Source organism: Myotis lucifugus, unplaced genomic scaffold (assembly GCF_000147115.1).
Source record: "Myotis lucifugus unplaced genomic scaffold, Myoluc2.0 scaffold_61, whole genome shotgun sequence".
In the NCBI taxonomy this organism is placed as follows: Eukaryota; Metazoa; Chordata; class Mammalia; order Chiroptera; family Vespertilionidae; genus Myotis; species Myotis lucifugus.
Window position 1 is genome coordinate 5,458,717 of NW_005871109.1, and position 21,297 is coordinate 5,480,013.

Genomic DNA, 21,297 nt, shown 5'->3' on the forward strand with positions numbered 1-21,297 from the left:
AACATGTATCCTTTAGATCTTGGTGCCCAAACCACAGCACCTTTGTATCCTGATTGGATTAGCTGGAGAAACTCTTAAGTCTCTTCCCTGAGCCTCAGGACCAGCCTGCATTACTATAGAGTGTCACAGCCAGCCTTGTCTCAGAAAAGAGCTTAGGGAGTTGTGTGTGATGATTCTTAGATCAATGCTTGTTTTTCAGCCAATTTTGAGCTTGTTCAACTGCAAGAAAAACTCAAGGAGACAGAGGAAGCCATGGAAAAATTAATTAATAGAGTGGGACCTAATGGTGAAAGGTAGGTTTTCAGGACTCAGACTATTTCCCATTTAGAGAATCAATTCAAGATTTTTCTCTTCTTTGATTTCTGGGCCACTTACTTTCATTTTATATAGTTGTCAACTTATTTGTCATTTGCATGTTACTTCTCACGAAACATTTCCATTTTCATGCTGTTAAGCAATCTCCGTTTTCAAGAGCATATGATCAGTGTTATGCACATTATTGAGAGTGAGTGTGAAGGTCAGGGTGAAGCCCTTCCACCCCTCACCTCCCCTTCAAGGGTGGCCATGTGGTCCCTGGCCAATCACCACACTTCATCTCCTTGGCGCAGTGATGGATTCAGTGGTATATACAGGACCCAAGTTGGGCCAAGTGTACTTTCGCCTAAAACTGGATCTTGAACCCAGTGGAACCTGATCTGAAAGCTTTTCATATTAACTCACCCTGGCAGCAGTCCCTAAAGAGATTATCCATTTGCTCCTGCTCCCTAATCCCTAGAGCTGCTCTGCCTCCCACCTTCCTGAATCCTGGATCTTCAGCAATTCTTCTCATATTGTGAGCTATCCCACACTCTCCCAATAAATTCTGCTACCTCCTCCAAAATCTGCTACCTCCTCCAAATACAAGGAGCCAGTTTATTGGAAGATTGGTTGTTTGTAACCAAGGAATCCTGATACAGCCTGTGATTTCTTTTTTTCCTCCATGAAGTTCCTTAATTTGGCCCAACTAGGTCCTGGGTTGGAAGGGTGAATTTAAGGTCAACTTCAATGGCAAGGCCTCCAAGGGGATAACGAATAATGAGACTGGCTTTGTGTGAAAAGTCAAGAGCAGGTGTAGAGTTTGGACATCATCTGCGTAGAGGTGGTGGTTTAATCTGATACTGGGTCAGCTTTCTGAGGCCGTGTTTGTAAGAGTAGAGAAATGAGGGCCCTAGTATTGAGTCTTCATGACAACCATGTTTCAGGAATTGGGAGGCGGAAAGTGAGCCATGATCAAAGGTAAGAAGAATGGTTAAAGAAGTGGGAGGAATACATGTCTCAGTAGACAAGGGAGAGGGCATTTCAAGAGGATGGTCCACAGTACAGAGAAGTTAAGAAGAATGAAATGTGAGAAAAAGACTTTTGGACTTGAGAGTAAAGTGGTCATTGATGATGCAAATTTTGGTAAAATGACGGAATGGAAGCCAGATTTCAGGGAGGTGGAGAAAATGGACTGTGAGGAAACAGGGAGCAACCAAACACATGAGCACCTACAATGTTCACGGCACTTGCCTATACAGTTGTAGTTACCACTGCCTTCCAGGAGTAAACCAAGGTGAGACAATAAGGAATCTGAAAATATTCATTGTGGTAAATTCAGAAGGTGTAAGGTGGGCCATGATGAATTGCCTAATGCATGACATGGGCAATATTAATAGACCTGTTCAGAAATGAAAGAGATGCTTTAGTTTGGAATTCTCTGAGAAAGCTGCTCTTGTCTGTTTCTGCCTCTGCTAGCCATTCCTCTTTTATTTAAGGTTCTGGTTTTTCATTAGTTAAGAGACAGAATCCAGCCCTAGCTGGTTTGGCTCAGTGGATAGAGTGTTAGCCCTCGGACTGAAGGGTCCCAGGTTCAATTCCAGCCAAGGGCACGTACCTTGGTTGCAGGCTCGATCCCTGGCTCTGATGAGGGCTCGTGTGGGAGGCAGTCAATCGATGTGTCTCTCTTACATCGATGTTTCTCTGTCTCTCCCCCTCCTTTCCACTCTCTCTAAAAATCAGTGGGAAAATATCCTCAGGTGAGGATTAACAAACAAAAAGAGAAACAATCCAGGCTGTTTCACTCAGTAAGAATCAAAATACATTGAGTACAGTCCAGAGAAGTAGCATGTGCAGCCAAGAGCAAGAGCTTTGTGATGAGCACTCAGGCTCTTGTAGGTAGGGGTGACCTGGATGCCCCAGAAGCGCCCCCCCCAAAGTGGTCATTGTAAGAATTGGGGGTTATGTAGAGCAGATGAGCAGTTGTGGCGAGTCAAGCGCCTGTACTGATGCGGTCTAAGAGGCCCAGTACATTTAGCTGAATGTAGAACAGACAAGCTTCTTCAGTTCAGGCTGTGAGGCCATTAGTGTGGAAGAAGTGGAGCCCTGGTGTTGTTTTCCTCCCACTGAGGGCTGCAGAAATGCACCTTTATTTGCCTCAGTTACCACCTTCACATTGGAGGGAGGAAACACTGTTCTTTTTCCTTATTGGTCATTAAGGCTAAAGTTTGTTAGGCTGAGCATAACAAGGAATGCTGGCTCCCACTGGCTGATTAGAAACATAGAGGACACCTCCATGGGAGGCTGTTCAGAAGGTATTATTTTTCCTTTATTAGTGTTATGCTGATTTTTAATGCTTTGGGTTTTTAAGAAAAGTAGCAGCCTCGGTTAAATCCTGCCGCTAGTTAAAGCTTGTAGCAACGCAGACAGTTCTCAGCCTTCTCTGTAGGGCCTTGCCTGCCTGTGAGTGTGATGCAGTGCTTCCTTCTCAAAAAATAAAATGCTCCTACCGTTTTCCTTGAGCCCATCTTATTCTTGCAGACATTTGTCCAGAGCCACCAGCGAAGCTGGGATTCAAACCCAGGTTTTCTAAACTGTGGAACTTGAGCACTGTGCTTTAAGAATTGCACCGAGTGCTTTCAGAAGTCAGGAGACTTTAAAGTGCTGATATTAACTGGCAATAGAAATGTATAATTTCCCTCTTGAGGGTCTCAGTTCCCCCAGTGTCTGTGGTCTAGATAATTGATTTGTCAGAATGATCCAGCTCTGGAATTTTGGGATGTATCTGCACAAGTATATGCAGCCTGGTGATTGTAGGGATGGCCTAGTACAGTGATGGCGAACCTTCTGAGCTTGGCGTGTCAGTATTATGAAAAACCCTAACTTAACTCTGGTGCCGTGTCACATATAGAAATTTTTTTATCTTTGCAACCATAGTAAAACAAAGACTTATATTTTTGATATTTATTTTATATATTTAAATGCCATTTAACAAAGAAAAATCAACCAAAAAAATGAGTTCGCATGTCACCTCTGACACGCGTGTCATAGGTTCGCCATCACTGGCCTAGTAGCACATTTTCCCCTAGTCGAGGCTGATGTCCCAGCACCTTTTCTTTTGATGACCTTGCATCAGACAAAAGTAGCTTGCAGTAAGTGGAGTGTTATTAAGTAACAGTGAGGTGCACTGAAAAAATATTGAACCAAAAGCTGAGCTATCTGGGGTCTGGTCCCAGTATTGACATAACTCATGTGGGACCTTGCGCAATACCTTGATCTATTCTGGGCCTTAGTTTTCCCGTATATAAAATCAAACCCTTGAATTGATATGTGTAGTTACCAGCTATGCTGCTCTAGAATCAGTTCCTAGAATTATCTGCTGCTGCTCCACTTCTAGAATCCAGACAGATCATAGTGATATTTATGTTCATTGCCAAGGAGTATTTACCACTAAGTGACTGGATTGTCTGATATTTCTAAGCAGAGCACAGACTGTGACTTCTGACCAAGAAAAACAGCTGCTGTATCAGCTCCAAGAAATCACCAGGGTCATGAAAAAAGGAAGATTCACTGACGGGCCCACTCCAGAGCAAGAGGCTGAGGAGGCCCCTTACATGGAGGACTGGGAAGGTAAAGTGTCTTCTCCTTTCTCTGTTAGCTGTCAGCCCAGAAAAGAGATGTTAATTATTTTTAATCAGCTTTATTACTGAAGTATAATGTATATATAATAAAATTCACCAATTTTAAGGGTATGGTTGGGTGAGTTTTGACAGATGTGTAGAGGTGTGTAATTACACCATAACCATGATATAGAACATTTCCATCACCCTTTGCAGCTAATTCCCTCCTTCTGCCAGTGGCTTAGTTTTCATATTTTTATAAGTGTATCTTAACAAAATAGGGAAGTAGACATGGATTTATATTCAGAGATCTTAACTGCTGTGTTACTTATAAGGGAAAGTTGGAAGGAATCTAAGGGTCTCCAGAAGAGGCAGGGTAAGTCAGATCAGTTCTGTAGCTGTGTGAGGGGATATTGTGCAGCCAGCTTTAAAATGACTGCTGACATGGAGAAATGCTCATGATATAATGTTGAATGAAAAAAATCAGGTATAACATTTTATATACAGGGTGATCCTTATTTTAAAAAAAACATAATATTATATACATATATATATATGTATGTATTTTAAAAAACCATATATATATTTTTTTTTAAAAAACCATATATATTTTTTAGAAAAAAAACCATACACACACACACATGCTTATATATGGTAAAAAGCCAGAAGTAATACAACAAATTATTATCAGTGGTGGGATTCTAGATAATTTGTTTTCTTTCCAAAACTTGTATTTTTTCAAATTTTCCACCATGAGTCCCTATGACTTTTATAATGAGAAAAACAAACAGTAAATGTAAAAAAAAATCTCTCCATACTCTACACGTACCAAAAAGAACCCCTGCTTTTCAGAATTTGTAGGCAGAGTGGTTTGCGTTTGGGTTGACTCTACTGATTATTGTAACGTGCACACGGGTTTTGGATCCTCCAGCTTTGCCACACTGAGCAGCGAGCACGCTGCTGCTGCCAGCACGGGCCTCCAGCACGGCCCATCTGCCGCTCAGGCTGACACAGATTGATTTCATTTCACTCTTTAATTTGGCAACACTTTCTCTTCCCTCATTATCTAGCTGGGCTTCAGTACCAGTGTTACTCATTTTGTTTACCAGTTTGTTGTATTCTTTTGTTCCATTTTGTGAAGATGAAGAAGCCACCAACGGGAATCCTGTCTTCTGAAAATGCAGCGCTGTCCTTCGGGATTTTGGGCCTGTCTCGCTAAAGCATTTCTCTGTTCTGACACTTGCCAGCCATTTCAATAGTAAAAGGCTTCCTGGTGTATTTTTCAGAGTTTAGCGTTCCTTCCTTCCACTCCACCCTCCACCCCCTGGAAGATTTGGAAATGGTTCCAAATAGAAATTATAAACATTAGCCTTAAGCTGTGCTCTCTCCATCTGGTGTTGGGTCCTTTCTTTTTTCTACTGAAGGATCCTGTTGTTTGTTTAATCTTCATGCTACTGCAGAAGCTGGAGGTGTGGGACTCACTCTCTGCCCCAAGCCCCCTGCACTAAAGGGATTTCATCTGAAGGGGTTTGAATTTCAGAGAGCACTGGATAGTCAGCCAGGCGCTTAGAATTTACTGAAGTGAAACTTTAGAGCTGTTAGTCATCTGCGAGATTCCTTGAGTGGATTTGTTGGAATGGGATGGCTGCTGCCTAAGAAGCCTCTTTGAGTCTGACACTTTATTTTGAAGAGACAGTCTTTGTAAGACTTTGTGCTGCTTTTCTCTCTAGGTTACCCTGAAGAGACTTATCCAATTTATGACCTTTCAGATTGCATCAAGCATAGGCAAGAAACAATCCTGGTGGATTACCCGGACCCCAAAGAGCCCTCTGCGGAGGAACTAGCTGAGAGGATGGGAGTGCTGGAAGAGGCAGACCATTTGGGTTGGGAAGTGCCCGCTGACGGCAGAGCCCAGGAGGAGAATTCTGTTACTTCATGTGACCCAGAGCCAGAAACATGTTCCTGCTGTCTTCACGAAGAAGAGGACCCCGCGGTCTTGGTGGAGAATGCTGGATTCATGGCAGACAGTTACAGTGAGCAGGAGGACACCACCCAGGAAGCGTGGCCCCAGGACTTCAGAGATGAGGGGCTGGGCATCAGTGCTGACAGAGCGTGTATTGGGGACACACTGAGGAAGCGGAGCCCCCAGGGTTTAGAGTGAAAGCAGCCAGTTTGGTGAAGTATCCATGACTCTGGTCTCAAGGTGACCTTGTTCTCCTCTCTAGATTTCACCCTTGGCCCTGTACTTCATTCTCTGTGTTTAAATATTATAGCCAGTCAGGTCACTACCATGGATATCATGTATCCTCCCTGGTGCTCACACACCTGTCACCTGTACAGCATCATAGAGATGAGTAGGAACACAAGATGGCTTTGCTGTTTCTCTCCCTGCCTTTCCTCCATCAGAGAACTGATCCACTGAGTAACTGTTTGCTCTATCATAATTACAGATGGGACCACTCAGGCAGAGGTTCGACTCCGTGCTGGGAGTAACAGGTGGTTTACCTGTGAAAAAACATCAGCTTACACATGATGAGGACTTAAGGTTGCAAGAGTGAAGATTTCAGAGTCTGAGATGCCTTATTCTCTGGGCCTTGAGCAGGTTAGTGGTCCCCTGGGTTCAAGAAAAGAACATTTAGTGTTGGGGGATGATGGAGCCAAAGCAGGACTCTGCTGTCCGAGCTGAAGTCCCTTCCTCACAGCAAGGGCCAGAGGACTCACACTGACCTGAAAATGGGCCCAGCCTGGATCTCTAACTTCCTTTATCCCTGTGCTGCTTAATAGAACTGCTAAACCCACCTCTTGGTCTCAGCGGCCAGAGGAAGCTTTAGGTGGAGACTTTAGTCGTGGCCCTGCAGAGCCCGGGCTTGAGGCTGCAGGAAAGCCTGCCCACGGGCAGTGGTCCTGCTGTGAGATGCTCACAAGGCCAGTGAGGGGAGTGAGCCGTGCATTATGGACAGCCCTTGCCTCCAAGCTCTTTCGGGATGTTGTGCCCTCTGCGAAGTTGGTTTCCCAACCACATGCATTGAGACAGAAATGAGGACTGAACTTGTTGACAAAGTGCCAGCCCAACAGGGAAGCTGCAGAGTGTGTCTGCTGCGGAGAACCAGTGCAGTCGGGCCCAGGGGAAGAGGCGTTCGTTTGTCTGTGTTCGGACATCTGGGTCCTCTGAGGGAGCTGGGGGAGTGGGAAGTAGGTTAGGCCTGGGAGGATCTTGACCAAACTACAGGCCTGATCTCAAAGCTGCCATCTGTGTTCTTGAGACAGGATGAGTGAACCCATTTCCCGTGGTAGACCCGAGGGTTTAAAGAGGGCGCGTTCCCGAGGACACTCCCAGTCATGAAGTTTGGAAGACTTGAATGATTATGTAAAGGTAGATATGGCACAAGATGCCAGGAACATATTTAATCATACAGCCTGCTGTCAGAAGGTATGGGGTCATATTAAGATTAAGTTCAGCTACTATTAGACACTTATTGTTAGTTAATGAACTGCAGTCATTGAAGATTGAGTTTATAGAAAGCATATTGCATCTGTCTTTGGGATATTTGATTCACTTGTAACAGATGCAGTTTAAAATGTACTGAAAACCATCTAGATGTAATGCTCAAGGTAAAAAATAATGTAGGTGCTCTACTGCTTCGATAAATTGTTTTCCATGCTATGTCCCTTCATTCACAGGGGTTGATTTATGACAGTGCTGGGTCCCTGTTTTAAATTTCTTTTTCTGCCTTAGGCTATGATTCCTGTGTTAGAGATGCATATGTTTCCTTCTAGTTTTCAATTCATCTGGCAGACACTGCTCAGAGGCAGGCAGTGGGAATGGAAGGCTCAATTCCTACATTTTAAAAACTCAGTTTAATGGGGGAAGCCTTATCCAATTTATTTTAATGAACTAACTATAATAATAAAAGGGTAATATGCTAATTAGACTGGACATCCTTCCAGACAAAGCCGGGGTCCCAGGTGCCTGCCAGCGGCTGGAGAGAAGCAGGTGCTGGCAGCCGGGGGAAGGAAGGCCTACTCTTGCATGAATTTTCGTCCATCGGGCCTCTAATACACTATAAAAGGGCTCAAGCTCGTGAATTCTGCAGGCAGAGCAAGGGCAGTCGTGAATCCATCCCCATCTGTTCTGACTGGAATCTTGTCGGCTCCTTAAGCCTTCTGTCGGGGCTCTTGTCTCTAAAACAAGAGTCTAGGTCTCCCAGGTGGTTCTGAGTATTAAATGGCATCATCAGTGCCTGTAAAACAGCCTCAGTCCTACATGACCACCTCTCAGTAAATGGTAGCTGTGGTTTTATGCTGGAACTGAGATATGGACCCAAATCTATAGGAAAACAGATCGTATTTGCCAAAGTACTTCCAAGAAACTTCACAGAGGGGGCATAGGAAGCACTTCTCCAGTGAACAAGGAAGAGAAGGCATCCTCGGAGAAAGTATGTGGATGTTCAGGTACGTGGATGGGGCTGCTGTGGAAGGTGTTACATAACCAAGTCCTTATGTGAATGTTAATCTTTGGGGGAAACTGGCTATGGAAGCAGGTCCCGCCAGATGTGCGATGACCTCCTGATGCCTCTTGCTGCCCACCCCTTGCTTGGTTTATTAGCAGGAATATATTTATAGTCCATAAATTTTTTGTACTTTCAGTCATTTCAGATTAGGCGGCCGTAGCAGGAGGCACGTTCAGCCTCTAGAAAAGGTGGTGGGGTACTCAAACAAGGTGTGGTCCAAATTGGGACACTTAGGAAAGGGAGTTCTAATAAAAACTACGCCAGGAAAATGGGTCTCAACCAGGACTGTCCTGACCACTAAACAATACAAACCTCTTTCCTTTTCCACAGTTCCCCACGTGTGCTGTTTCCTAGAGGCAGAACTAAGGAGACAGGCCCCGGTTCATACAGGAAATGCTTGTGGCTACAGAAAAACTCTGAGGGTAATAAACCACTCCTCCTCATGACCACATTCTTAAATTCCGTCTCAACCCAGACTATGCTCCAAATGAAAATCTAGTATTTCAGCTATTCAGCAATATTGAGAAAAAAACATGAAGTAGCCATGATGTTCCCTTGACTATACAGATCTTTCTAAAAGGCACCTAAACTTTCCTCATTTTTTTTCACAAACAGGACAAACTTATTCTTTCCCTTAGATTATTCCTTCTCTGAGCATTTATGAATTTGGAGTAATACCCACCTTGCAAGGCTGTCTGTCTGTCCCAGGTGTCGCCTGCTGTAGGTGCTCAGGACAGCATCCTCACTGCCATCCCTCGGGCTGTTACACCGGACGCCCTCCAGGGCTATGGGTGACTTTAGTTTTGACCTCCCTCAGGAGCAGATCCTTACCTTCCTTGTCTGCTTCCAGCCGCCACTGCAGCCTCCCTCGTGCTGGGCTTCAGGCCTGCCACAGGCTGAGGGAAGGCTCCCAAGTATGTCCGTGTCCTGTTTAAATAGGGGAGGCTCTAGGTAGGGCCAGGCCCTCACGGGTACTCCGGGACCAACAGCCTTCTTCGGCTGGCACAGCAGCCCTGTGGAGGATTGTTCTAACACACGTACTTCTGTCCTTGCCATTCTTCCAGCCCTTCCCGGCCTCCGCATGTGGTTCTGCCAGCCTTAAACTTGAAGATCCCAGGCCAGAGGGAGGACCGCTTACCAGTGGTTCTCAACCTTCTGGCCCTTTAAATACAGTTCCTCATGTTGTGACCCAACCATAAAATTATTTTCGTTGCTACTTCATAACTGTAATGTTGCTACTGTTATGAATCGTAATGTAAATATCTGATATGCAGGATGGTCTTAGGCGACCCCTGTGAAAGGGTCGTTTGACCGCCAAAGGGGTCGCGACCCACAGGTTGAGAACCGCTGGCTTAGACCCACCTGTCGTTGTTAGCACCATCCTCCTCCTCCTCCCTGAGGCTCGTAAGGATTGAATGCTGTAGAAAAAAACTTCTAGGTAAAAAACATGGTTTTTTTCTCCTTTTATAGGAAAAAAATTACAGAGTAGTGTTGAAATAGTTCAAGTTTAATTTGATGATATATGGTCTGTACTTAGACAAACACAAGTTATACAACATAGATAACGTGGGAAAATACCAACTTTGTCATTGCACATACCAATAAATAAATACATTTGCTCCAGAATACCAAAGAGTTTATTCAAAAAGTCAATAAAAGCACAGTTTTGTAAGTTCATCTAAAACTCCAGATAGTCTTGAACAAAAATAAATGTCTGACCACTCCAGAATAGGAAAAGACGGTCTTGTGCAAATAGACATACACATTCTAAGCGTTATGAAAACTGGCTGTGTTCTCAGCAAGAGAAGCGTCACCCATCCTGACCAAAACCCCTTCATCACCAAACAGGAAAGGGCCAGAGTCGGGCTCCCTTTCTGAGCCACTCCAAGTCACTCTAGGACTCTCTCATCAGCCTTGTCTCAGCTCTGCCTGGACCTTGATTGGGGTGGGGGAAGGGGGCAGTAGAACAGAAGAGGAAAAGGGTGTGACATCTTAGAGAAGAACAAAGGCACAATGATGAGCTAGAAACGGTGGTGATGAAAGCAAAGGTCACCTCCCAGCCACCCTGACTCCCACTGCAAGCACTGACAGTCCAGCCTCCTGGTTTGCTCAGAATCACATACCAGTAGCCACGAAGTACAGGAATGCCTTCTGTAAGACCAACTTGCTTCTCAGCTTAGTTGGAAAATTAAAAAACCAAACCTGTCCCAGTACTCCTGCTTGCCTCTGCCCTGTATCCTGAGATGACAGAAAACTTGAAGTGTAAGGACAGGTGACCAATAAACTCAAGCCAGAGCCCATCCTTTGGCCTGTTCCTGGGGCTGCTACAAGTTCAACAAGCCAGAACCCAGGGAGTCAGGCCCAGGCATGCTGGGCACCGGGAGGAAGACTCCCTCCGCTCTCCGGAGAGGTGTGCTGGTCACACCACATCCCGGCCGGGGGAGGACTTCCAGAAGGGAATGCCAGTGTCGCTGCAGTCGGGGGGAACCAGGACTCCGCCAGGGAGATGGGATTTGTGCTTGCGTAACAGCCATAGATGTGCCAGCCCAGCATCTCCCGTCCCTGCAGACCCCACTGCGAGGAGTGCACGGAGCTTAGTGTGACATCAGCGCTGTTGCTTGTTCAGTTTAGAGGCAAATGCCCTGCTCTTTATAGACAAAAACTTCTACAGTTTTCTTGCCTTTGTTGGGAGGCGGACTCCAAAGGCCTCTTCACGCCTGCGGTTACCATACTCCCAGCACGTGTCCGCAGCACGGCGGACCTTACGTGCTCCTTCTGAACTAGTGCCGCGTTTTCTAAGGCACAGTCACTAGAATATGCTCAGGTTCGTCCAAAAGCGTGCACACGACACACGAGTGTCCCCAGGTAACGCAGAATGGGAACGGACCACTTTCTCAGACCATGTTTTCCTAATCAGAACCTGGGAGACGCTGGCGCTTCCTAACAGCCCGAACGGCATGAACAGAATCCTTATCCCTTTCCTGCTCATCCTTAGAAACAAACCTCAGTTGATTCTTAGCAGATTGCCCTTTCCCCAAACACCACAGACACAGAGATGCAGACAGACACAGAGCACCTTGGAGCCAGAAAAAAAGAAGAGGCGGGAAGTGAATGTCGCCACTCTGCAGAACTGTTCTGGGCAGAGGGCGTGGAGGTTTGGGGTGTGGCCCCAAAAGGAGTCACAGGAGCAGTCCCAGGAGGGCTGCCTACGGTCCCAGCTGCCCCATGCCCACAGGAACTGCCCATTCTATCCTCGAGTTCCCTGCCCAACCAAGGGCCATCTGGGTGGAGAACAAGAACTCTTACTACGGGAGAGGCTGGGCCCTGGCAGCTTCGAGCCTTTGGGCCCACAGCTCTTGGGGGTGTGTGTGGATCCTGGGGCCAGTGGTCAAGGACAGCCAGCGTCACCAGGAATAGGGCCGTAAGAACAGACCTGAGGCTGGGTCTCGAGCAGGTGACAACTGTTCTTGCTTGTCACTCAATGCCTAACAGAGGGTCTTGTTGCTAAGCTACCCTTCTGCACAACCAGTGAGCAGCTCAGCCCACATTCTGGGTCCCACCAAAACCCAGCCAGCCCAGCTCCCGTGCGCTGGAGGAGAAAGCGGGAGTTTGCCATTGTGCTTCTGGTTCCTCCCCTCTCCCTAGGATACAGCACCAGCTAGGATACAGCACCAGCTGTTCTGCCTTTAAATCCCATTCAGAGAAACAGCGTGACCAGACATTAGAGATCATCTAGTTTCCATCACCCCAATTGGCAGCAGGTCTCTTCCCCAGGTCAGAAAAGGAAGAGCCGAACGGGACCATGGGAAGGAGGAGGACACCGCAAGGTTCCCTGGGATGTGGACCGGCCCTCTACAGAAAGCCGCAGTGCCCTCAGAATGGTCCCCCTGGAGGGGCCTCTCGGAAACCCCCGGGGGTGGGCGATCGGCTGTGACAGATGACCCGGCTCTCAGTATGCCCGGGAAACCTGTGCTTCAGGGAAGCGAGAGCGCACTACCTCCACTCAGGTCAGAACAGCTCCTCCACCTCACGGCAGACCTCGCTGACATGTTTTCAAAGCATCAGTTTCTACACAGCCTTTCCAAGCACATCTACTCTGAAGGGAGGAACTGCCTGCTTCCCACTGACGCCTGCTCTCCATCAGGGTGAACCAGGGAAAAGGACAGAAAGGCAAGAGGCGTTCCCATGTCCTCAGAAGAGGATGTTGGGGGAGGAGGAGATCAGGCCCCCGCCCGGCACACGCACCGCCCATCACACCCACGTGCAGAAATGGGGAGCAGCCTCGCTAGGCCTGCTCTCTGGGGGAGCCAGACACAGGTCAGTCCTGATCAGTCTGACAGGCAAAAAGCCAGACGGCTTTTAGCAGGGAACTGCCAATCTACTGAGATAGTTTCCACTTCAGTCTATAGCCGCAACACCCCGAACGCACACCATCTCATCTGGGGCGAGGGCATCGGACTGGGCCCCGGGAAGGCCCGAAAGCCATAGGTAATGGTTTTCTGGGGGGATGCTGGGAACACAGAAATCCAGGGAGCTGAAGCTCTGACCCTGCCACTCACCAGCCAGGTGACCCCAGGCAAGTACCATACGTTGAGTGATTTGCCTATGGTGGCCGTTGTACTAGTTGATCTCTAAGGGTCCTGCCGCCTCTCATGTCTAGTGATTCTGCAGTACTCCCTGCCCTCCTCAGCTGCCCCATCCTTCCGAGGACCACGCAGTGCGGCCCTCAGCAGCCACGACCTCCACTCACTGCAGCAGGAGCTGAAGCCCAGGCAGAGCACCTGCAGCTCACCAGCCCCAGCCCGGGCACGCCTACCTGTGTGGAGTCCGGGGCTGGTGACCTAGGCCCGTCCATGTTTCCTGCACCGAGGCTGCTGGGCAGAGAGCTGCTGGGGTAGCTGAGGGCTCCCAGGACAGCCTGGTCCAGGACGCCTGTTCCATGCACCTCCCGTATGCTGAGCCTGTGTCCTGCAGGCCATCCTCTAAGACAGCTGGCCTTGATGGCTGGCCTCCTGCTGCCTCTGTGCACAGAGAAAACCTAGAGAAACCAAATGAGCTAGAACCCGAGGCCACCAGGCAGCTCCCACAGCCAGGCCCCTGCAACCCTGACAGGGTCCTGCCGCTGACCCTTCCCCTACCTGCTGGCCTCTCCCAGGCCTGGCTGAGGCCTGAAGTCAGGGGGCTTCCTGCAGTTAAGGGCCAGGCTCGGCTACCAAGCCCTTTGCTGTGTGACGGTGACTGCCTTCCACACACACTCACTGTGCCCCTCCCTGCCGGGATCCGTGCTCATCGACTCCTGGGTTGAGTGGGTGGCTGGGCCACAGCAGCCCGGCATTGTGCTTCCTCTCCCTCTACACCTCTTCCTGCCTTCGCAGCTTGGCAAACACGACTGCAGCAGGATGCTAACCCAAGGTTGGGTGTGTGTGTGTGGATCCTGGGGCACAGAAAGAATTCACTGTGGGCCCTTTACACACACCCCACTTCTCTGCCTCAACAGGGGGGCAGAGGAGCCAGTTCCTGGCTGGCTGGGCCGGGGGCCCACCGAGAGCCACAGGTTCATCTGGCAGGAGGCCTATGTACAGAGGGCAGGCAGGCAGCCCCACTCCGGGCTGGGCCACCCCGACGGACGTGAGGAGGCCTCTATTCACAGGCCAGTTTGCTGTCGAAGCTGGACAGGGCGATGGAGAAGGCCTGCAGCGCACACAGCGGGTAGTTGTAGTCCATGGTGAACACGTCCTCTGCCACGCGGCCGAACTGCATCACGATGTAGTCCGCTGGAGCCGGGCACCGTGCAGACAGGAACAGTCAGGACGGGAGAGACGGAGAGACAGACAGACACGCAGATCACAAGAGGGAAGAGAAAGCGAGAGGCAGAGGTACCCAGGGAATCTCATGGGAAATGAAACAGACCAGTGGGGGAAGGGCAGGACAGAGGGAGCATGCAAACACCAGGAGCTGGGGACGGAGAGAGACATTCCCACCCGGACTGCTGAGCACACAGAGCCCACGTCCAGGCTCCGCAGGGCCTTCCCGGCCTCCCAGGCATACGGTCTCTACAGCGAATCTAAGCTGTGCGACCGGGTCCTCAGCACTGGCCGCACGGCAGGGCCAGCGAGCGGAGCCCTGAGCTGAGCCTGGCGAGCATGCAGGTAGCCAGGCGTCGGGGCAGACACTCACGGTCGTTGCCATGGATGATCTGGAAATTCTTCACGGAGGCCTGCGTGACGCGCCCGTGGAAGTTGAGTACGTAGGACTGCGTGTCATCGTTCCAGACAGGCGTCTTGTTTTGTAGCTCAATGATACTCTCCGTGTTCTTATTCTGCCAGCGTGCTAGCAGCGTCTCGTGCTCCTGAGAGAGCAACGTTGCTGAGCCAGGCCCGGCCTTGGCTCCGTGACCAACCCAGGGCCATGGGATCGGGCCCAGGGCTGGGGGTCCCCAGCTTTCACCAGACCCCCCGGGCTGCTCACACTTTGCCTCCCGTGCAGACACACGAGCTGGCGCTCTGCCCTTAGGAGCTCATGCAGAGGCTGGGATGAGGGGGGCAGGGTGTGGTGGGGGAGGAACTCACGTTGCGGGGCCGGATACAGACTCTCTCGTGAACCATGTTCATGCCTGGGACAATCACAGTCATCTTCCGTGGCCCCTTAAAACCTAAGACGTTAGTCTCCTGCGAAACAGAGAACAGTGGCCACCTGAGGACTCGACTTACTGGGGAGGCTGGAGGGAGGGAAGAGAGATGATGAGCTAGTTCTCACCATCTCCACCTGAACATCTAACAGGCGTCTAAATTTTGCACGTCCAGACGCGAACTCCTGAGTCCCTGCCCTAACTAGCTCCCTATAGAGTCCTCTCTGCTTCACTCAACAGCAAGTCAGCAAACTACCTGGGGTCATACCTGACTCCTCTCTCACACCCCACCTTCTAATCCATCAGCTAATGCTGCCAGCTCTACCTTCAAATTACATCCAGAATCCGGTCACTCTCACCACCGTCTCACTGAGCTCCCAGTAAAACCCCAGTGGACTCCTCCTTCCCACCCCTGGCCCCTCCCCCTCCCTGTCACCTGCTCTCCACACAGCAGCCAGTGGTCCTGTTAAGTCATATCATTTTCCTTCCTACTTCAGAGTAAAAGCTGAAGACGGTTACCCCTCAGCACTTACTCTCCCTGCACTCGCCACCCTCCTTGCTGTTCCCCATGTGCCAGGCGTCCAGGACTCTTACACTGTATGGTGCCCTCCCCAACACCCACACGGCTGGCCTCACTTCCTTCTGGGTTTTACCCCAGTGCTGCCTCGGTGAGGCCCTTCCTGCCATCCCCCTAAAAGCACACGCACACACACACACACCTGGACACTTCACAGCCCTCCCCCTTTTATTTTTTCCATCTTAGCATTTATCAGGAACATGTATATTTTGCTTTTGTCTATTTTATAGCTTATCTCCTTAAACTAAGGGTTTAAGTCCCATAAGGGTATACGTTTATGTCTCTTGTTCATTACTATATCCTCAGTGCCTCAAACAGTACCCGGAACAGTATTTAAAGAGATTTGGTATTTGAAGAGATTCGGACTGCATCCCCAAAGCTGACCAGCAGGTGGCACCATAGGATCATACAAAACAGCCAAAGGGCTATGGATTCCCAATTAGCCCAAGTTGATGGGGTACCAATCCCTCATTTCAAAATGAAGTAAAATCCCCTGTACTTATATTCCCGTTCGGTCTGAGTGTGACACTGGCTAGTGACCCACCCTGAGCTTCAGTTTTCTCATCAATATTATTTAAAAATAATAAGACTGAGCTCTTGGACTCTGAGCATCCAGTAAGATAACGTAAGGGCCTTTCGTCCATCAGGATGCTAGAGGGAGGAGGGAAGGGATGCACAGACAAGAACCCAGGCCTGCCTCTCCTTTCCAGGAGGCTCCAGGGCTGGGCTGCATAGACCAGGCCTGGTTCCCAGAGCTCTCCCAGGCAGATAGCCCCCTGGGAGCTGCACTCAGAAGAGGAGAGGGCCTGGGCCCCTCTCCCAGGCAGGGCCCCTCCAGGGGACAGCCCACCTCCCTGCAGCTTGTCTCCCACAGGGACAGCCCACAGATCAGGCCGCCAGTCCTGACCGTCACATCCTACTTGGAGACCAGAGACCAGGGACCAGGACTCACGTAGCACACGGCGGCCAGCTCCTGACGCAGGGTCCCACCTTCCAACGTAGAGGAGGAAGCCTTCTGGGGGTTGACTCCATTGTCATAAACGGTGAACTTAGTGCCCATGAGGTTGGATCTGCAGGGCAGGCACCATCAGTACAGGGTCACCCACCCTCTGCCCAGGGCAGCAAACAGCTAACAGTCTGTCCTGTGAGGAGCCTGCAAAGCATTCTGGGCTAAGCCAGGAGCCAGTGTGGGGCACACTGCTCACTGAGTCCCCATCTAAAGGGCAAAAGGCCTGGACTTGCTCTGAACTGAATCAAAGAACATCTTGGTTCAGGGGTAAGTTCAGGGAGGGAAGTCAGGGTGCCACAGTGTCTCCCTGGAGGAACAGACGTGAGCAAACTGAATGGCAGCTGGCAAGACCGCAGAGGGGACGCAGCACGCCATGCAGACCGGATAAGCTGACCTCTGTCCCATCCGGCCCGAGTCTTGGTCCAGCCCCATCTCCGCAGCTTTGGCTCCTTACCTCTCAGCTTGACTTAACGCTCCCCAAATCTGGCCCTCCGTTCCTCAGCAAACCCTCCTCCCCCGGGGCTGGCTCCAAGCCTTCCTCTCTCCCCAAGGTGGTTCTCTCTCCCGTCAAGGCCTCACTCTCAGCCCTGCCCCTCAGCCCTGACCATGGCCAAGGTGACTTCGTGGAGGCCGACATCATCAGTGACATCCTGGGGTTTGATCCGTCACTCAGGGTGGGCCTATGCCCACCTGGCTGGGAGCAGCCTAGGGTGGGTGTGTGAGGCCCACCTCCAAGCCTGGCTCTAGGCTGGCAGAGCCCATGGTAGGATCTGAGGGACAGAGGACCCACGGAGAGGATCTGACTCCTGGCCTAGATCTCCTCCCTCTAGAGAGCCTGCCCACCCCGCCTGGGGGAGTGCTGGTACCGCAGTTTCCCGATGTAGCTGTCCCCGCCTCGAGACAAGTCTGTAGGGTCCACAGAGATGAGGTAATTGGATGTTTTACTCTTCTTTCTTTTCCTTCCCGCCAGGAGGAACACCTTGGGGAAGCAGAGGAAGTTACACTCCAGACCCAGCCTCTGATCCCCACACAATCACGGGTGCCACTCACACACTCACTCACACAAGGGACTCTCCCTCGCTTCAGTTCCAGAACACGGTGTGCTCACACACATGCGCACAAACTGGCAGCACAAAGGTGTGCACACATGTACACACACTGGCAGCACAAAGACGTGCACACAGGTACACACACTGGCAGTACAAAGGCGTGCACACAGGTACACGCACTGGCAGTACAAAGGCGTGCACACAGGTACACGCACTGGCAGACAAAGGCATGCACACAGGTACACACACTGGCAGACACAAAGGTGTGCACACAGGTACACGCACTGGCAGACACAAAGGCGTGCACACAGGTACACACACTGGCAGACACAAAGGCGTGCACACAGGTACACACACTGGCAGACACAAAGGCGTGCACACAGGTACACACACTGGCAGACACAAAGGTGTGCACACAGGTACACGCACTGGCAGCACAAAGGCGTGCACACAGGTACACGCACTGGCAGACACATAGGCATGCACACAGGTACACACACTGGCAGCACAAAGGCGTGCACACAGGTACACGCACTGGCAGCACAAAGGTGCGCACTGACCAGGCACGAGGGCCTCAGTCTCTGGGGGAGCTGAGAGGTGGCTGTTGGATCTGAGGCTGCCGGTCACATCCCAGCCCCCAGGCCCTCAAGCCTGCAGGTGAAATGCACGTCCAGGCGCCCCTCACCTTCTTCCCGTCCTCTCGGTCCAGGTGCAGAAAGTAGGTGGGGTACATCCCCCGGTCCATCCCCTTCTTGTCCCTCGAGATGCGGCACTTGATGGTGATGCCCTGGGGAGCTGGTCTCTGTGCAAACTCCTCGAGATCCTGGACCTCAACTTCTGCCGAGGGCTCTGGGGCTGTTGGGCTGAGGGCTGAGGCTGCCTCCTACAGGGAAGAGTGGGACCCCGAGCAGCTGGAATTGGGGGTCTGGGGTCCAGAGCTGACCCTTCATGTGGTGGTGGTGGGAGATGAGACACAGTCCCGGGATGCAGGCGGGCCAGCCTGGCCCTGGGGTCATCAGCTAGCTTCCCAGCCCTTCCCTCCCTCAGCCATCCCTGGGGATAGGTTCTTAGGTCATCCTGTCCAACTCCAGTTCCCCCACCCTCCTGGCCTGGCAAAGAGACCTGATTGGGGGGAGGGGGGACGGGAGAGCCCAGGCCTGAGCAGCTCTCAATAGGTAGGCATCTGGGCCCAGCCCGGCGAGCCACTCACCATCATTTCTCCACACCATTTCCCCTGCAGCCTGGGTGAGTGACCAGCCCTGCACTGCCGTCCACCCTTCCCTACTCACCCTGATGGACTTCTTGCTAGTGGCGGAGCTGGGGCGGGTATTGCTGTTTAGCTGGGAGGAACTGGAGCTGTATTCGTCCTCATCCTCCTCTTCCTCCTCAAAGCTCATGCTACTGGAGATGCCTGGGCCAGGTAGGAGCAGGTGGGAGGCGTGGTCACATACACACACCCAGGCAGGAGCAGGATAGGAGGCGTGGTCACATACACACACCCAGGCAGGAGCAGGTGGGAGGCGTGGTCACATACACACCCAGGCAGGAGCAGGTGGGGGGCGTGGTCACATACACACACCCAGGCAGGAGCAGGTGGGAGGCGTGGTCACATACACACACCCAGGTAGGAGCAGGTGGGAGGTGTGGTCACATACACACACCCAGGTAGGAGCAGGTGGGAGGCGTGGTCACATACACACACCCAGGCAGGAGCAGGTGGGGGGCGTGGTCACATACACACCCAGGCAGGAGCAGGTGGGAGGTGTGGTCACGTACACACACCCAGGCAGGAGCAGGTGGGAGGTGTGGTCACATACACACACCCAGGCAGGAGCAGGTGGGAGGCGTGGTCACATACACACACCCAGGCAGGAGCAGGTGGGAGGCGTGGTCACATACACACACCCAGGCAGGAGCAGGTGGGAGGCGTGGTCACATACACACCCAGGCACACACCTGTTCACAGGCACCAAGTCATCATACTGCATGCACACACGCCAGGCCTTAGGTGCACACACACATTCACACACATGCCCACAGATGTCCCAATATACACAAGGGCACACTCTGAGGTACATGCTGGGACTGGTCACGATCCTTGGGGTCTGTGCCCCCCACTCCAAGCTTCAGGTCAGTCCCTCTGCCCCCTTCCTCTCCAGCACTCGCCATGCCTGCCTCCTGTGTAGCAAGGCCTGACGGGTTGACCCTGTGCTGGGAGCCTCCTCTCTGGCCTCAGGCTTCCCAGAGGCCTTGGCAGGCACAGACCATGGAATGTGCCTGGGAGAGGCCAGCTTCTTAGCCTGCAGTGCAGGGCTGACTCCTCCCCTCCCAGCCTGCGGTAGGTCCTGTCTGTGTGCTTCTCCCCACTGAACGCCCTCTCCAGCCTCTGATTCCCTGAATGTGGGCGCTGCTGGGCTTCCCTTGGCCGCCCCCCACCAGGGGCTCCCTGGGGCAGGGCTCCCAGTGGGGAAGCTATCCTAGCAGATTTCCTGGATCTGCCCTGCCTCTCAGCATCCTGGCCCTGCTCCTCTGGCTCAGCAGACGGGGGACATTTTACAAAAGCAGCTCTTTCAAAGGAACCAAAGGGAGCGGAAATCTGTCCCCAGAGCTAGGGCCTCCTTGGGGGCAGGTGATAGGAGTGGGGGAGACAGGCTGGGCTGTGGGCTGGCTGGTTACCCTAGCTCATACGTCTTTCCCTTGACTTGGCCTTATTAGGGCCCCTGCCCGCGTTTTCCACTGGTCTCCCGGGCCCCGCACCAGGGTTTGGGAGGGGCTGGAAGAGACACAGGAGGGTCGTGCTCCCCAAGAAGGGTGCATCTGAGAACCTGGGACTGAGCTTTGGGGTGTCGCTGGACCCCCACGGGGCTCACCCTTCCTCTGCATCGCGGCACGGAGGTCCTGCCCGCTGGGCTGTGTGCCCCCACCAGCTGCCGTCTCCCCTGCGTCCTGGGCGTGGTCCAACCGGCCCACAGTCAGGATCTGCACTGGGCCTCGAGCCTCAGACTCGTCTTCTGCCAGAGCCGCTGGCCCGCCGGCGCCTGCAGGCCAGGGACACTTCTGAGTCCCGGAGGGCAGTGGGAGGGGGAGGAGAGCTGGATCCACAGACAGCCACGAAGTGGGTGAGGGCTGAGTGGGGGGGCCCTCTGCAGAACTTTACTTGCAAAACTGACTTTTAAAAAACGAATGATTTGCCGAAACTGGTTTGGCTCAGTGGATAGAGCGTCGGCCTGCGGACTGAAGGGTCCCAGGTTCGATTCCGGTCAAGGGCATGTACCTGGGTTGCGGGCACATCCCCAGTGGGAGATGTGCAGGAGGCAGCTGATCGATGTTTCTCTATCATCGATGTTTCTAACTCTATCTCTCTCCCTTCCTCTCTGTAAAAAATCAATAAAATATATTAAAAAAAAAACAAACACGAATGATTGCTGTCAGCCTCTTAATGATTGGTCAGCTCTGAAGGGGCATGGGTTCTGTCACTTCCGCTGTCCCCAGAATTAGTTGCCGAGGGTTGGTTTGAAACGCCTCACATCCCTAGGCAGACGGCAGCCACCTACAAAGCCAGCTCACAGTGAAAAGACTCAGCGGAGAACCAGGACCATCCACACCACA

The 21,297-nt window shown here is 51.6% G+C and overlaps 2 protein-coding genes across 4 annotated transcripts in view; one reads left to right on the top strand and one right to left on the bottom strand.

The window, feature by feature from the left end:
- Window positions 1-6,159, top strand: part of RIC3 (RIC3 acetylcholine receptor chaperone) — a 32,539-nt gene extending 26,380 nt beyond the window's left edge. Inside the window, exons 4-6 of one of the 3 annotated variants that reach the window (XM_006089654.3) lie at window positions 200-293; window positions 3,779-3,924; window positions 5,645-6,159. In XM_006089654.3, coding sequence (XP_006089716.1) covers window positions 200-293; window positions 3,779-3,924; window positions 5,645-6,075 — 671 coding nt within the window. In that variant the 3' untranslated portion in view covers window positions 6,076-6,159. Of the gene's footprint in view, window positions 1-199; window positions 294-3,775; window positions 3,925-5,644 lie in introns of all 3 variants that reach the window. The other 2 variants (XM_006089653.3, XM_023754596.1) reach the window with 2 other exon arrangements.
- A 5,930-nt stretch (window positions 6,160-12,089) lies between these two features.
- TUB (tubby bipartite transcription factor) overlaps window positions 12,090-21,297 on the bottom strand; it is a 53,155-nt gene continuing 43,947 nt past the window's right edge. The window contains exons 5-12 of the mRNA XM_023754568.1: window positions 20,559-20,726; window positions 18,978-19,099; window positions 18,374-18,571; window positions 17,506-17,618; window positions 16,583-16,700; window positions 14,995-15,093; window positions 14,603-14,774; window positions 12,090-14,199 (exon numbers count right to left, since the gene is read on the bottom strand). Coding sequence (XP_023610336.1) covers window positions 14,066-14,199; window positions 14,603-14,774; window positions 14,995-15,093; window positions 16,583-16,700; window positions 17,506-17,618; window positions 18,374-18,571; window positions 18,978-19,099; window positions 20,559-20,726 — 1,124 coding nt within the window. The 3' untranslated portion in view covers window positions 12,090-14,065. The remainder of the gene's footprint in view (window positions 14,200-14,602; window positions 14,775-14,994; window positions 15,094-16,582; window positions 16,701-17,505; window positions 17,619-18,373; window positions 18,572-18,977; window positions 19,100-20,558; window positions 20,727-21,297) is intronic.